This window comes from Passer montanus, unplaced genomic scaffold (assembly GCF_014805655.1).
Source record: "Passer montanus isolate IOZ18808 unplaced genomic scaffold, ASM1480565v1 scaffold96, whole genome shotgun sequence".
Lineage (NCBI taxonomy): Eukaryota > Metazoa > Chordata > Aves > Passeriformes > Passeridae > Passer > Passer montanus.
In genome coordinates, this window is record NW_024375034.1 from 485,736 (window position 1) to 500,041 (window position 14,306).

Sequence of the window (14,306 nt, forward strand, 5' to 3'; positions counted from 1 at the left end):
TGAATCCTCCAGAGCACCCTTCAGCTGGCACCAGGCATCAGGAGTTCATTTCTCAGCCTGGGAAAGTGTTTGGGGAGGAAAACTTAAATAATCCTGTTAAGGTTATCCTGCCTTTTGCTCTCTGTCACCCTGTGGTGTGGCAGGGGAGCAGCACATGGGGGTAAAGCTGTGCTCAAGCTCCTCTCTCTCTGCTGTCAAGGGTAATCAAGGCCATCAATAAATAAGGAAAGTTTCAAGAACAGGCTGTATTCCATGCCACTCCTAAAATACAGCCTTTTCCTGGTATCTGGACATAAAATGTGTCTTTGACCCTGCTTCTTCACAGACCTGTTGGTCTCTAAGTAATCCAGACAGGACTCAATTTAGAAAATATACTGGGGGAGAAAAAGGATATTTTGGGGATTGCATTCCGCTTTCCTCACCTAAAAATAAAATTTTCTGCTCCTTTTTCCTGCTGCCACTCATGCATATTTTATATATTCATTAGAGCAAGGACTTTGAAACACAAATAAATCTTGCTTTGCTCATCCAGAGCTGACACAGGGAGTTGTGAACACCTTCCCCAGAAGGTGCTGGTCATTTAGCCGTGACCAGCCTGCTCCAGCTCTGGCAGCTGCCAGTGGAGTAGATGCATCCCACAGCATCCCAAGCCACTCCATCTGTGGGAATGCAGCAGGTTGCACCCCCAGAAGGGCTGTCCTTGTGGAAAGCAAGACCAAAATCACTATTCCTTGCTTTTCTAGATCTGTATTTTTACCTGGGGGGCCATTCTGAAGTGCAATAGGTTTTTATTCCTCTACTTTTGTTGTGGTTTGACACTGGCACCCACAAAAGCCACTCACTTACCTTCCCCTGACACAGCTGGGCAGAGGAGAGAAAAAAAAAATTAACAAAGTGTTCATGTGTTGAGATAAGGACTGGGAGAAAACACTCCAAGGGCATGTACAAAGTGAGTTTATTACTAACAAAATCACAGGAGGATAATGAGAAGTAAAATAAGCCCTTAAAAAACACCTTTTCTTCCCTCCTTCCCACTGACAGCATGGGGGACAGGGTGTGGGGGTTTGGGACAGTTCATCACTTGAGGTTTTCTTCTTGGCTCAGGGAGAGGAGTCCTTCCCCTGTGAGGCCATGGGGTCCCTCCCATGGGAGTTCTCTATGAGCTTCTCCAGCATGGGTCCAAATCTCATGAGCAGCACTCCTACCTTACCTGCTGCAACCTGAGTCCCTCCCACAGGCACCCATTATCCCAAAACTGCTGTGACTTGGGTCACTCTTCCATGGGGTGCAGTCCTCCAAGGACAGGCTGCTCCAGCCTGGGAGCAGGACTCTTCTCTCCACTGGGTCTTCCACTGGAGCACAGCCTCCTCCAGCTGCTTTTCTTCTAAAACCTGTCATCACAGAGGCATTACCATCATCTTTGAGTGGCCTTGGCCACTTGGCCTTAGCAACATGTCCATCTCCAGAGCCACGAGGGTGCAGAGTCACAGCTTTCTGCCTTCACAGGAACAGGAAGGGTGGCCCTCAGGAACCATCCGTGGGGATTTTTATTTCAGGTGTGCTTCCCAGGTTGGCTTGGTGTGTCGGGGAAAGTAAGTAGGTGTAAGGTTTCCCACTGCCAAAGGTTTTGGGAGAGATGCTTAGGAATGTTGATGGAGGGCTATTAGCTAGGGCAGGCTGGGAGTCAGGGATGAGCAGGGGAGTGCAAACAGCCCCTGCCCTGCGGCTCCTGAGGGATAAATGGCAGCACACCAGGTCTGCAGAGGTGTGTTCAATGCACCATTTCCATAAATATCTTCATTTAGTAATGAAGTTTTATGTTTTCCAGGCAACTGACAATGATGTGGGCACATATGGGAAAGTCAGTTATTTCTTCAGTGATGACCCTGACCGGTAAGTGTGACTGACTGGCAGGAGTCTGATCCTCCAAAATCCTCTTCTATCCCCGGTAGGCAGTCGCAGGGTGATTAAAGGCACTGGTTATGTCCTGCCCGTGAGATGCCCTGTGATCCCCTGTCTGTGCTGTCTCCCAGAGGTGTGAGCTCAGCACATGCCTGATGCATGTTCGATCAGCGTGTTTAATTGCTTTGCTAAGTTGGGAGCTGCAGGCACCAGCACTGCTTGAGACCAATAAATGGTTTCACAGCGAGTTGTCAGCCCTGGAGCAACACCTGTGGTGGAAAGTTGGGGAGCATACATGGGCTGCCCAGCAGAACAGATCTGGGAGCCTCTGCACCCATTTTCTCTGCCTGTGGAGCAGCACTGAGGGTTGCTCACTGCTCAGCTGTGTGGAGCTCTTGGAGGTGCTCTGGGACTTAATATCCCACAGCAAAAAGTAATGAACTTCACACTGTCAGGCTGCTGCCTCTCCGGTGTGTGGTCACCAAGGCTTTTTCCCCTTCCTTTGCTGTCCCCTCAGTTTCTCCCTGGACAAGGACACAGGTGTGATCATCCTGACAGCTCGGCTGGACTTTGAGACCACGCAGCGCTACACCCTGACCGTCATCGCCCGCGACGGCGGCGGGGAGGAGACCACGGGGCGCGTCAGGATCAACGTCCTGGATGTCAATGACAACGTCCCCACCTTCCAGAAGGAGGCCTACCTGGGGGCCCTGCGGGAGAACGAGCCCTCCGTCACCCAGGTGGTCAGGCTCCGGGTGAGGCACTGCTGTGGCTCCTCTGCTTGGGATGTGCAGGAGGGGGACAGGAGTGGGTTGGAATCACAGGATGGTTGGGGTAGCAAGGGAGCTTAGAGCTCAGACAGTTCCAACCCCCTGCCATGGCCAGGAACATCTTCCACATGGTTGCTCCAAGCCCTATTCAGCCTGGCCTTGGACACTTCCAGGGATGGGAAGCCACAGCTTCCCTAGGCAACCTGTGCCAAGGCCTCACCACCCTCACAGGGGAGAATTTCTACCTGATATCTGATCTAAACCCCCCTCTGTCAGTTTAAAATGATCTGTGACTGTGATGGGTTTAACAGACACCTTCCAAAGCAGGTCCCAACAATCAGTTTCCTTCTTGCATGAGAGAAGCAGGCGAGAGGAGGCTGGTTTACAGATCCCCTCAGGCCCCCGATGTGCGCAGCTCCCTCCATCACTTTTCCAGTCTCCTTTGGCCCAGCCTGCACCTCCCATCCCCTCAGCTCTCCCTGGCACAGCTCCCATGCCCATGTATTCCCTCTGCTCACACCCTAGGCATCTGATGAGGACTCCCCTCCAAACAACCAGATCTCCTACAGCATCGTGCAGGCCTCTGCCTTCCGCGACTATTTCGACATCACGGTGTCAGAAGGGTACGGAGGTAGGTGCTGGTCGTGGCACCACAGGGGCACCCCTGAGCCTGCCACATCCTGCTCCCCTGACCCCCACACTGTGCATCCTTCCAGTGATCAGCGTGAACCACCCTCTGGACTACGAGCAGGTGGCCAACGGGGTCATCTACCTGACGGTGATGGCCAAGGACGCCGGCAACCCGCCGCTCAACAGCACCGTCCCTGTCACCATCGAGGTGTTTGTAAGTACAGTGCCTGGCATTCCCCCTTGCAATTGCTCCATAGCAGTGCTACTAATTCATCAATAACCCAGCAAGACTATCCCACCCCGTGGAGAATGTGTGGATTCCTATTACACGTGTCTCGTGTGTGTGTCGTACACGTCTCGTGCTGCAGCTAACCACGGGGTGAGGAGCAGAGCAGGAGCAGTGTGGAAATCCCTCTGGAGGAGGGGTTTCTGCTGGAAGACTCAGAGCATCGCAGCGTTCCTCGGGAAGATCAGATCGGCGTGTCACTTTGAGGCACATTGTGGTTTGAGGGTGTCTGCAGGGAGGTGTCAGTGATGGAGACAGTTGGGTTGATAACGTGTCAGTCTCGCAGCTGTGGGATCTCTGCCAGGCTGGCGGCAGCGTCACTCTGGGAAAGTGAAGGAGATAAAGCCAGTGATGCTGTAAGATGGGAATGAAGTCCCATGAGCATGTCTCTCCTTCAGATCCCTCCCCGTGCTCGAGAGAGGGGGAACAAGGCAGTGCCCAGGGAGTTAGTGGTGGTTAAATACATCCTTCCCACACTGGGCTTTCGACAGCATAAACATCTCTTTTTCAACACCACACTTCAGTGGGTCATCTCCCCGGCTTGGGTCTGTAGCTGGCAGGGTTTAAGTAGCTGTCACTTTTCCCGCTCTCAACCAAAGGGAATTTCTCTCAGCTGGAAAAAGAAAAGAAATAAAAGCCAAAAACTAGGAAGAAAATGAGGGGGAAGTGTTTTGTGACGGCACTTGAGGAACAAGAGCTGTGAGAAGGCAGAACCAGAGTGTGGAGGGAGGTGATTTTTTTTCATCCTTTGGTTGTTGGTTTTTAATAAAGAAGTCAAACTCGCCTTGTAGATTTCCCATTAGGGGACAATACGCTTTTGTAGAGGGAGCCGCCGAGTCAGAACTAATAGTGCGCGCCGCGCCAGGATCCCAGGAAATAGCACTGCTAATAAGTTTCTGCCTCACTCCCTGCCACTGACACCCTGCTCAGGTCCATGAGCCGGCAGCTCACAGTGTGCCTGTGCCTGGAGGAGAGGGGCTGTGTGCTTGGTGTGAGTGTCAGCCACTCTCAGCCTCCTTGGAGATGGCCTGGAGTGATAGAACAAGGGGGATCAGCTTCAAATTGGAGGAGAGGGGATGTTTAGGTTGGATATTGGGAAGAAATTCTTCCCTGTGAGTGCGGTGAGGCCCTGGCACAGGTTGCTGAGAGGAGCTGTGGCTGCCGCTGGGTCCCTGGCAGTGTCCAAGGCCAGGCTGGATGGGGCTGGGGGTGAGCTGGGACAGTGGAAGGTGTCCCTGCCCATGGCACAGGGTGGGAACTGTCTGAGCTTCAGTGTCCCTTCCAATCCAATCCAATCTCAGATTCTGTAATACAGTGGCTGTCTGAGAGTGAGGTTGTAGGGAGGAAGGCTGAGGGTCAGGAGAGCACAGGAAGCTGGTTTAGCTGATTAGATGGATATTGTCTTCTGTGGGAGTGGAAGTGACAGGTTCTGTCTGGCGTCGCTGCAGGTGCCTTGGGGAGCTTTGGAGCTCCTGTGGCTGAAGTGGGAAATGTGCTTCTCGAGTAGAAGGCAGGTGCAGGCCAGCTCTGGCCAGATGGAGAGCCAGCCAGAAGCAAACCCTGCCTCCTTGGGACTAGGCTTGCCGGGCCGTGGCCTTGCTGAGCATGGCCTGATGATCTCAGGAACATTAATGACACCACACAGCATCTGCTCTGAGCTTGCCGGGCCGTGGCCTTGCTGGCCTGATGATGGCCTGATGATCTCAGGAACATGGCCTGATGATCTCAGGAACATTAATGACACCACACAGCATCTGCTCTGGCTCGTGTCCACCCAGCTGGAGCCCCAGCTCAGCCATGTCCAGCTGCACTCAGCCTCTCCATTGCCTTTAACCTGGCCAGGCCTCCTGGATGAGCCTCACTGATCCCTGGAAGGAGCAGGAGGAGGAGGAGGGATGGTGAGGACATCACCGAGACAGGCAACAAGTTCCTCATTGCCCTCAGAGGAGGTGCCAGCAAATCTGAGTGACTGAAAGGCTGATTAAAGACCACCTGCTTACAGAAACTAAAGCAGGGGCTGGCAATTTAATTGCAGCACGATGGGCATCGTTGGCACGTGAAATTGATTCAAATCTCAGGCTGGGTGGCAGCAAGAGCAGCTGAGCCTGCAGGTCCATCCGTGGTCTCCAGGTAGAAATCATCTCCAGGGCAGCCCGGGGAAATGGAGAGGTCCATAACAGTGTTTTGATGTCCTGGCAGCTCCGTCCTTCCCTCCACAGGCAGTTGGGTTTGGTTCATTTAAGGCAGATCCTTAACCATGTTTAAACAGCATTTAAAGCCCCCTGGGGGAGCTTTAAACCAGTCCAAAATCTGTTTTGAGTTGTGTTGCAAGCAACTGCTCCTGCCTGGTTTCTCCAGGATGGCCATAGTCCCTGGCAAAGGCAGGCTTGGAGGGAAGACATCAGGATGCAAACCAGCTAACCAGCCTCCCCCTAAAAAAATGCTATGGCTGCCCTCTGTGCAAGCACCCACAACATTCCTCCTGTGGAAGGAAGGCATCCAAAGCTCAGCAGCTCCCCTGGCTAGTCCAGTTTGCCTCATGACCTTGTGGAACACTGAGCCACGCCTGTGCTGCTCAGGGAGGGAGGATCAGGTCTGTGCACGATGCTTCACATGGTGCCTGAGGCTTCCCAGGCTCGTGGTGGAGCCAGGAGCAGCTCAGAAGGTGCTCCTTGGTCAGTGGTGGTGGTTCCTCAGCCCTGTGCTGGCTGGTGAGGTGATGGGGTGGTCGGTACCATCCCCAGTGCAGGGTCAGCAGAGTTGCTGGCAATCATCTCACCTCAGCCTCAGCTGCCTCCACAGTGAAACCCTGTGCTCAGCCCCCCAGTGCCTCCCCCCAGGGCCACCTTCCCCTCTCTGTCATCCTAAACTGGTCACACCTTGAGATGCAGCCACCCAGGAGCAGCCCCATACCAGACCTTTGCAGCTGCTTGACCATTTTGCCTTTTCCCCAACCAGCCTCTCGACCTTCTCTTTGCTTCAGGATGAAAATGACAATCCCCCCACGTTCAGCAAGCCCTCCTACGTGATAACCATCATGGAGGACATTATGGCAGGTACAGGGCACACCCCTGCTCCTTCTCTGGCCTCCCAGAGGGCCCTGAATGGGGTGGGGGATCCCTTTTGGGGAGGTAAAGTCTCATAGCTGTGGGGCCTGGGGGTTTGGCCACTTTGGGCGTGTGTAGGACACAGGACCCCTTGTCTGGGTGACCTGCAGGAGCAGTGTGGGGGCACAGGGCAGTTCTGGCTCATGCCAGTCCTCATTTCTGCCTCTGCCTCAAGGAGCCACAGTGCTGTTTCTCAATGCCACGGACATGGACCGGTCCAGGGAGTACGGGCAGGAGTCAATCATCTACTCCCTGGAAGGCTCCTCGCATTTTCGGATCAATGCTCGCTCAGGTGAGCCTATGGACGTGCTCTGCCCTTTTCCTTTCAGTTCCCTCTTTTACCCCCACCCTTCCCTCCTCTCCCCCAGTCAGCCTGCTTAAGAGTCCCACAATTTAAGGCATTCACCAGATTTCAGGCACCACCATTTGCTCAGTCAGCCTGAGAGCTTCAGCAGAGGCATCCGTGGAAACTCAGCTCCTCAGCCTGAGGAAGGCTTGGCTGTGAAGGCTCCTGTTAGTTCATGAGCTGCCTGATGCAAAAAAGCTGCTTTTGGATCCAAAAAAAAGCCCATTTGTGGACTGTCCTGACCTTGGTTTTAACAGTTTATTTTTTAACCTTGCCATCTCGTGTGGCTGCAGGAGAAATCACCACAACATCTTTGCTGGACCGGGAGGCCAAATCCGAGTACATCCTCATTGTCCGGGCAGTGGATGGAGGCGTGGGGCACCATCAGAAGACAGGCATTGCTATGGTGAGTGTGAGAAGAATTCCCATCTCCTTGAGCCACTCGTGCCCACCTGGGACTGTGGAGAGCTGTAGTGTTTCATTTTCACTGTGTGAAGAGCACACAATGGTTCCTGCCCTCCGCCCCATCCCTGCTGTGGCTTCCAAAATGACTGCCCAGATGGTGTAGACCTTGAAATCAGCTTGCTTCTCTGGAAAACCACTCACACAGGAGCCACTTGACTTCCCAGAGCGTGTGGATGTGGTAATGAGTCCTATTTCACCTGCAGAACGCTCCCTTTGTTCGGCTCCCTTTGTTCCTCTTGAGAACTTGGAGAGCCCACAGGTACACATGATTGTTCCTTGGGCTGTTTACATGCTGCCTGGGTCAAGGGTTTCCAGCAGCCTGGAATGCCTGTGCTCCTGGCCAGGTTCTGGTGGAGCTGCACATTCAAGCCTTGTGCTTTGCCTTGCCCTTTTCAGGCCTCAGGGAACCCCATTGTTGTCAAAGCCAACAGGAAATATCTGGAGATCAAAATCCAAGGATCCATCCTTGATGGACTTGATGATCTTAAAGGTCTTTTCCAGCCTTAACTATTCCATTATTCTCTCTCTCACTGCTCATGGCATCACATTCCTTTGGACACTTATTCATTTGGATGCTCCTGCTCCTGGGATGCTCAGTTGGGTTGCAGGAGAGTTGTCCCACAGAACACAGGGGGATGCAGAAAAATGTGTGGTTGTGCTGAGGAATAACCCTAAAATAATTGTCCCTCCTGCCGAGGGCCATCAGGAGGTCTGTGGCAGCAGACTGGAAGCTCCCTATGGAATCTCCCAGAGACATGTGATGGTCTTGGCTGGGCACCAGCATGGACTGTGGAGTGCTGAGATCTCCTCTGGGGCTCCAGATGGGATTGTGTTCTCCTAATAGCCTTGTTAAAAGGCAAAACAAGGGGGGAAAAGATGCCTCTTGATAGCTAAAAGGTTAAAGAATATTAAAACTCAGTGAGACTAGGGCAGCAAAGCAAGTTTGTCTGCTGGGATATGCACCTGGCACTCAAAATGATAATTTTTGATCAGGAGTAAAGGTCCATTCAGGGGCCTTGCAAGGTCCCCAGGTGATGTAAAGCACATGAGCTGCTCCGAGTAGGTCAGCAGCCTTCCCCAGGGACCACCGCGGTGCCTTGGCTTGTCCCTGGAGACTGTGGTGTCCAGAGTGGCCTCGTCTACCACGGGGTGGCACCAGCAGCTCACGGAGCTGGAGTGACAGCGGGACACAGCGGAGTGGCAGCACAGCATATCCCAGGAAAAGCTCCACTAGGAACTGCTGAGGGATGGGGGCTGCCAGGGGCTCCCCTGGAGCTGCAGCCCTTTCCCTCAGACACCTGTAGAGCCCCACGGGCTGGGGAGAAATGGGTGCTGGGGGGAGCTGAGAGACTCCCAGGCAGCAAGATGCATCCCACAGGCTCGCTGCTGTCACTGGGATGCAATTTGTCATATGGAAAATGAAGACAGGTGACATTTCAGGGCACCATCCTCACCCCTGCTCTTACCTTCACACCTCCCACCCCCTGTGTACCATAGCCTCTCCTGATTTCCCACTTATTCTTGGTTGTTTTCTGTTGCTTTTTACCAGCCACTCAAATTTTTCCTTCCTTTCCCACCACATTCCCACTGCATCCTTTCCCCCAGTGATTTTCATCCCCTTTCCAGTGAAGGAGATGTTTGAAGACACACCTTGTGCCCTGTGGTTGTTCTTAACCATGATGAATCCACAGGAACAAAACTCAGTTCAGCTATGCCAAGGAGCCTTGGCTGCAAAGTTGCAGGACGTTGATTTTTTTGCAGGTTTTCCCTCCAGAGGGTGAACACAGCATGACAAAACCATAGAATAATTCAGGTTGGAAAAGGTCTCTAAGAGGATCAGGTCCAGTCATTCCCTCAGCACTGCACTAAACCGTGTCCCCAAGTGCCACAACTATTAAATCCCCTGAGGGATGGTGACTCTGCCACAGCCTGGAACACGTGTTGGGTACATCCAGGGGACATTCCACGCCTATGGAACCCGTGCCTCCTGCAGCAGCTCTGCTTCCTTGCCCTCTCACAGGTGAACATCACGCTGCTGGACATCAATGACAACTACCCCACCTGGAAGGACGAGCCATACTTCATTAACCTGGTGGAAATGACCCCCCCCAACTCGGACGTCACCACGGTATGTGTGAGGCAGGGTGATGGCTGTACCCAAGGCTGGCTGGAGCAGGGGGTCACCTCCAAACAGGTGTCACCAGTGTCACCTTCAGTCCAGCGCCATATTGCAGAATTCCATTTAAAATCTTACTCCTGAGCCTCCCCGTTGCTGACCATCCCCTGTGTTTCTTCTCCCTCCCTGGGATTTTTTTTTTCCTCTCCAAATTGTGTGGATTTTGGCCAAATCCTCCTTTTCTTAGCCTCGCCCGCGACCTCCTTCAAGGACCTCTCTGAGAGACTTTGATTTACAGCCTTTCAAGTCCCTCTGGTGAAATAAAGGAGGAGAAGAGGGGGAGGCTTCTATTCCATCACGGCGAGAGAAAAATGACGGGAACAAAATGGAAAATAAATGAGGGAAAAGTGAAGAGAATCCACAAAATCATATAAGGAGGAAGGCTGCAAAAAAGAAAAAAAAAAAAGGGATTTTTTTAAGGGGGAGAAGGGTCTGTCAGTGCTGCCCGAGCCAGAGCACAGTGGTTTTCTCTCCTTCAGCCCTGCTGCTCAGTGCCAGCTTGAAGTCATCTTGCCTTTGACAACCCAATTAGTTGCTGGGAAAATAATTATTTTGTCACCGATCCGATGTAAATTCAGCTGCGGGACGAGCAGCGGGAGCTGGGGAAGTTATGAGAGCAGTGAAATTGGGGTGTTTTTAAATGTAAATGTCCCCTGTAATTAAAAAGGTCACAGGGAGAGCAATAAAGCACAAAATATCTGGCGTGGAGGAGAACTCCACCAAGGAATTATTCCCAGCATTCCTGATGTGGCAGCACAAGTTCCTCAGCGTGCCTCTTTGTCCCATTTATTTTATTTTTCAAAAGGGTCCTCATTTTTTAGCTCTTTTTATTCAAAAGGAAGAAAATTCAGTTTGATTGCTGTGCATTTGTGTCTTGTCATGCCATTACCTCCTGTGCTCACAGGCCAATTTTGGGGAGATTTAACACCACAGCAGAGGTCTCGAGGGTGCAAAATCCCTGCAAATGTCATGAAAACACAGAGGTGGATGGAGGAATAATTCCCTGCTGCTGCTGGTTCAGGGAGGCCAAGCTCGACAGCAGCAAATCTCCGTAGGGACTCCCCATGGGAGTGAATTCCCAGCACTCTCCTGTGTCACACTCATATTTTCTGGAAAAATCCCTTTGCCCAGGATTTTTCTCCTGGGAAGCTGAGAAGCCTCAGAGAAAAAGGAAAACAATTTTCTCTAATTTGCTTCTCCTGTGTTTTGCTGCTTTGGAATGTGGTTGCAGATTGTTTATCCAACAGGTGATTGTTTCATTGGTTTCATGTGAATTGTTTTGACTCATTGGCCAATCAGGGCCAAGTTGTGTCAGGACTAGGACTCTGGAGAGAGTCACGAGTTTTCATTATTATCTTTTTAGCCTTCTGTAAGTACCCTTTCTGTATTCTTTAGTATAGTTTAGTATTCTTTAATATAGTATAGTATCATAAATAATGAATTAGCCTTCCAAAAAACATGAACTCAAATTCTCCATTCCTCCCTGCCACGAGGGCACCCCACAAACACAACACTCCTGTAACTTGGTGCTGCTCCCCCACGGCAGGTGGTGGCTGTGGACCCGGACCTGGGGGAGAACGGCACGGTGGTGTACAGCATCCGGCCTCCCAACAAGTTCTACAGCCTCAACAGCACCACGGGCAAGATCCGCACCTCGGGCGTGCTGCTGGACCGCGAGAATCCCAACGCCCAGGAGGCCCAGCTCATGCGCAGGATCGTGGTGTCCGTCACCGACTGTAAGCTTCCATCCCACACTCGTTGTTTTCACTGCTGACCTGAACCTTCCCCAGCCTGATTTTGCCTTTCTGGCAAAGTCTCTTCTGTTTTCTTCTCTCCTGTTTTGAGCGGGAGTGTTTCTGAGGTGAAAAAATGGGAGTAGCTTTAAATCTGCTGCTAAAACAAACTGGTAACTAGTCAGAATGTGAGCGCAGTCACTCATGTAGCAGCCCTGAGAATGAGCCTGAGAGGCAGGAACTCTCCCTCCCCCTCAGCCCTGCTCCACTGGCATCCCAGAAAATCAATTGAGCAGGTGAGGGAAACAGAGCTGATGGGTTTTTCTCTGGAAATATTGCCGAAGGGAAACTTTTCATAGGAAAAAAGATAGATATACAGAGATAATTCTTACTTTTCAGGACAAAGGGGAATGGTTTTAAACCAAAAGAGGAGAGATCGAGATTAGATGTTGGGAGGAAATTCTTCACTGAGAAGGTGGTGGAACAGGATGCCCAGAGAAGCTGTGCCTGCTCTAACCCTGGAATTGTCCCAGGACAGATTGGATGGGGCTTGGTCTAGTGGAAGGTGTCCCTTCCCATGGCAGAGGGTTGGAATTAGATTATCTGTAAGGCCCCTTCCAATCCAAACCATTCTGGAATTCTAACTGTCCATTGGTAGCAGATCATCCATGATAAATCAGGGCCATGCCCCCATCCTGCACTGCTGTCTGCACAGCAGGTGAGGGCTCCTTTTTAGGGAAAAGGGCTGGAAGCAGCTGAAGCATTAACCTTGAGACCCCATTCCTGTCCTCCGCAGGCGGGAGGCCACCCCTGAGAGCCACCAGCAGTGCCACAGTTTTTGTCAACCTGCTGGACCTGAACGACAATGACCCCACTTTCCAAAACCTGCCCTTTGTTGCTGAGATCGCCGAGGGCCTCCCCGCAGGCTCCTCTGTCTTCCAGGTGAGCGTGTCCCACTGCTGCCATTCCTCACGCTGGGAGCTGCTGCCATGGCCTCGCATCCTCTCCCTTCTCTGCATCTTCTCCAGCTCCTCCATCCTCTCCACCTCCTTCTCTTTGCCATCCTCTAGCAGTGGAGCAGGGGGGATGCTGAAGGGGTTGTGCATCTTCACTCCATGGGCTCACTCCGGGTAGGGAGGGTCCTCCAAGGCCATTTCATCCCTGCATCCCCAGGGCCAAGGGCACTCTGGGTTTCTGTACATGGCTTCTATGGGCAGGAGATGATGATCAGGTTGCTCTCCCCACCAGGTGGTGGCCATCGACCTGGACGAGGGCCCCAACGGGCGGGTGTCGTACCGCATGCAGGTGGGCATGCCCCGCATGGATTTCCTCATCAACAGCACCAGCGGGCTGGTCACCTCCACGGCCGTGCTGGACAGGGAGAGGATCCCCGAGTACTTCCTGAGGGTGGTGGCCAGCGACGCCGGCGCGCCCGCCAAGAGTTCCACCAGCACCCTCACTGTCAAAGGTGGGTGCAGCAGGACCCCACGGTGACACCACCTCCCTCGGGGAAATGCAGTTTCTGTAGGAGACTTACTGGAAGCAGAGTCAGGTCTGGCTTTGTGCATAGGGATGGCTCCAACCCCATGGGCTCCGTGTCTGCTATCAACACACTGCAGAGATGGGGAAAATGTGGTGTTTCTGGCAGGGTCCCCAAATCCTCTATTTCTTTTCCTCCACTCCCCCATCCCCAGTGCTGCTTTTTTCTTTTGCTTCAGCATGTGATTCCCATCAGCTGCGTGCCTGGACAGCCCACGCAATCCCAGTTCAGAGCTGGAGCCTGATTGAGAGGCCTGCCTTTAATTTAATGCCTTGCTGTTTACTGGCTTCGTGCAAGTCTGGTGCTGAAAAAGGATAAACGTCATCTGGAAATAAACTGACCCTGGATTGTCCTCAGGCCTGAGTTTGGGAAAGAAGTTCCTGGTCTCTACCATGCCCCAGGAAATACTGAGCTTAAATATAAGCCCCAGATTTTCCTTTGAATGGGGGTGGAAACAGGCTTGGTGAAAATAGTAACTTGAATTTCAGTGATGTAATGGTTTTTTTGGCTGTCATGGGGGTGAGCTGTGTGTATCAGAGGCAAACAAATACAGCCTACAGCCACTCTGCAGGCACCCCCACTGCACAAATGGCAGGGAGGGTCAGGCAGAGCATTCCCTGGAATGCTGAGAGGAGCAGCCAGGAGGTTTGGGAGCCCAGCCTGGCATCTGCAGGAGGGGCAGCCCCGGCAGCACACTCAGCTCTGCTCTCCCTTTTCAGTTCTGGACGTGAATGATGAGAGCCCCACCTTCTTCCCCGCCGTCTACAACGTGTCCCTGCCCGAGAACGTGGCCCGGGATTTCAAAGTGGTCCGGCTCAACTGCACGGACGCCGACATCGGGCTGAACGCTGAGCTCAGCTACTTCATCACAGGTGTGAGCCCCCTGCCAGGAGGGGAAGGCGGGCTGCAGGAAGGCACAGGATGCCCCAGACCTCGGCCCGGGTGTTCTGCACTTCAGCGCTGCCTTCCCCAGCCCCTCCAATCCTTGTCCGGCATCGCCCTCTGCTGAACGGCCCCGCTCGGCTCCCGGCCACGCTGACCACTCTGCTGACCCTAGAAAAGCATGAGGATGGGCAGAACACGGCTAGGGAGCAAGGGCTGGGGTGGCTTCCATCAGTGATTATGGTTGGAAGGCATAAATGGAATTTTGGGACATTTTTGGGCAGCTGGGATTTGGTGGGCAGCAGTGCCCGGCTCACTCCACAGCTGCAGCACCTGCAGCAGGAGGCTGGGGAATCCCCTGGCCATGGTTTGACTTGCAAACTGCACACCAAGCCCTCAGGAAGAGGCTAAAAACAAAAGTGTCACCACCAGAGAGTCTCTTTTCCCACAATAGCAGCCTGCTGTTCCA

At 52.8% G+C, this 14,306-nt stretch overlaps 1 protein-coding gene across 1 annotated transcript in view; it reads left to right on the top strand.

The window, feature by feature from the left end:
• The window catches only part of CDH23 (cadherin related 23), a 191,018-nt gene that overhangs the window by 126,632 nt on the left and 50,080 nt on the right, over positions 1 to 14,306 (top strand). The window contains exons 14-25 of the mRNA XM_039696221.1: positions 1,829 to 1,893; positions 2,420 to 2,657; positions 3,198 to 3,303; positions 3,389 to 3,516; positions 6,572 to 6,644; positions 6,871 to 6,987; positions 7,335 to 7,447; positions 9,527 to 9,634; positions 11,229 to 11,418; positions 12,212 to 12,357; positions 12,664 to 12,883; positions 13,675 to 13,827. Of these exons, the coding sequence (XP_039552155.1) occupies positions 1,829 to 1,893; positions 2,420 to 2,657; positions 3,198 to 3,303; positions 3,389 to 3,516; positions 6,572 to 6,644; positions 6,871 to 6,987; positions 7,335 to 7,447; positions 9,527 to 9,634; positions 11,229 to 11,418; positions 12,212 to 12,357; positions 12,664 to 12,883; positions 13,675 to 13,827 (1,657 nt within the window). The remainder of the gene's footprint in view (positions 1 to 1,828; positions 1,894 to 2,419; positions 2,658 to 3,197; positions 3,304 to 3,388; positions 3,517 to 6,571; positions 6,645 to 6,870; positions 6,988 to 7,334; positions 7,448 to 9,526; positions 9,635 to 11,228; positions 11,419 to 12,211; positions 12,358 to 12,663; positions 12,884 to 13,674; positions 13,828 to 14,306) is intronic.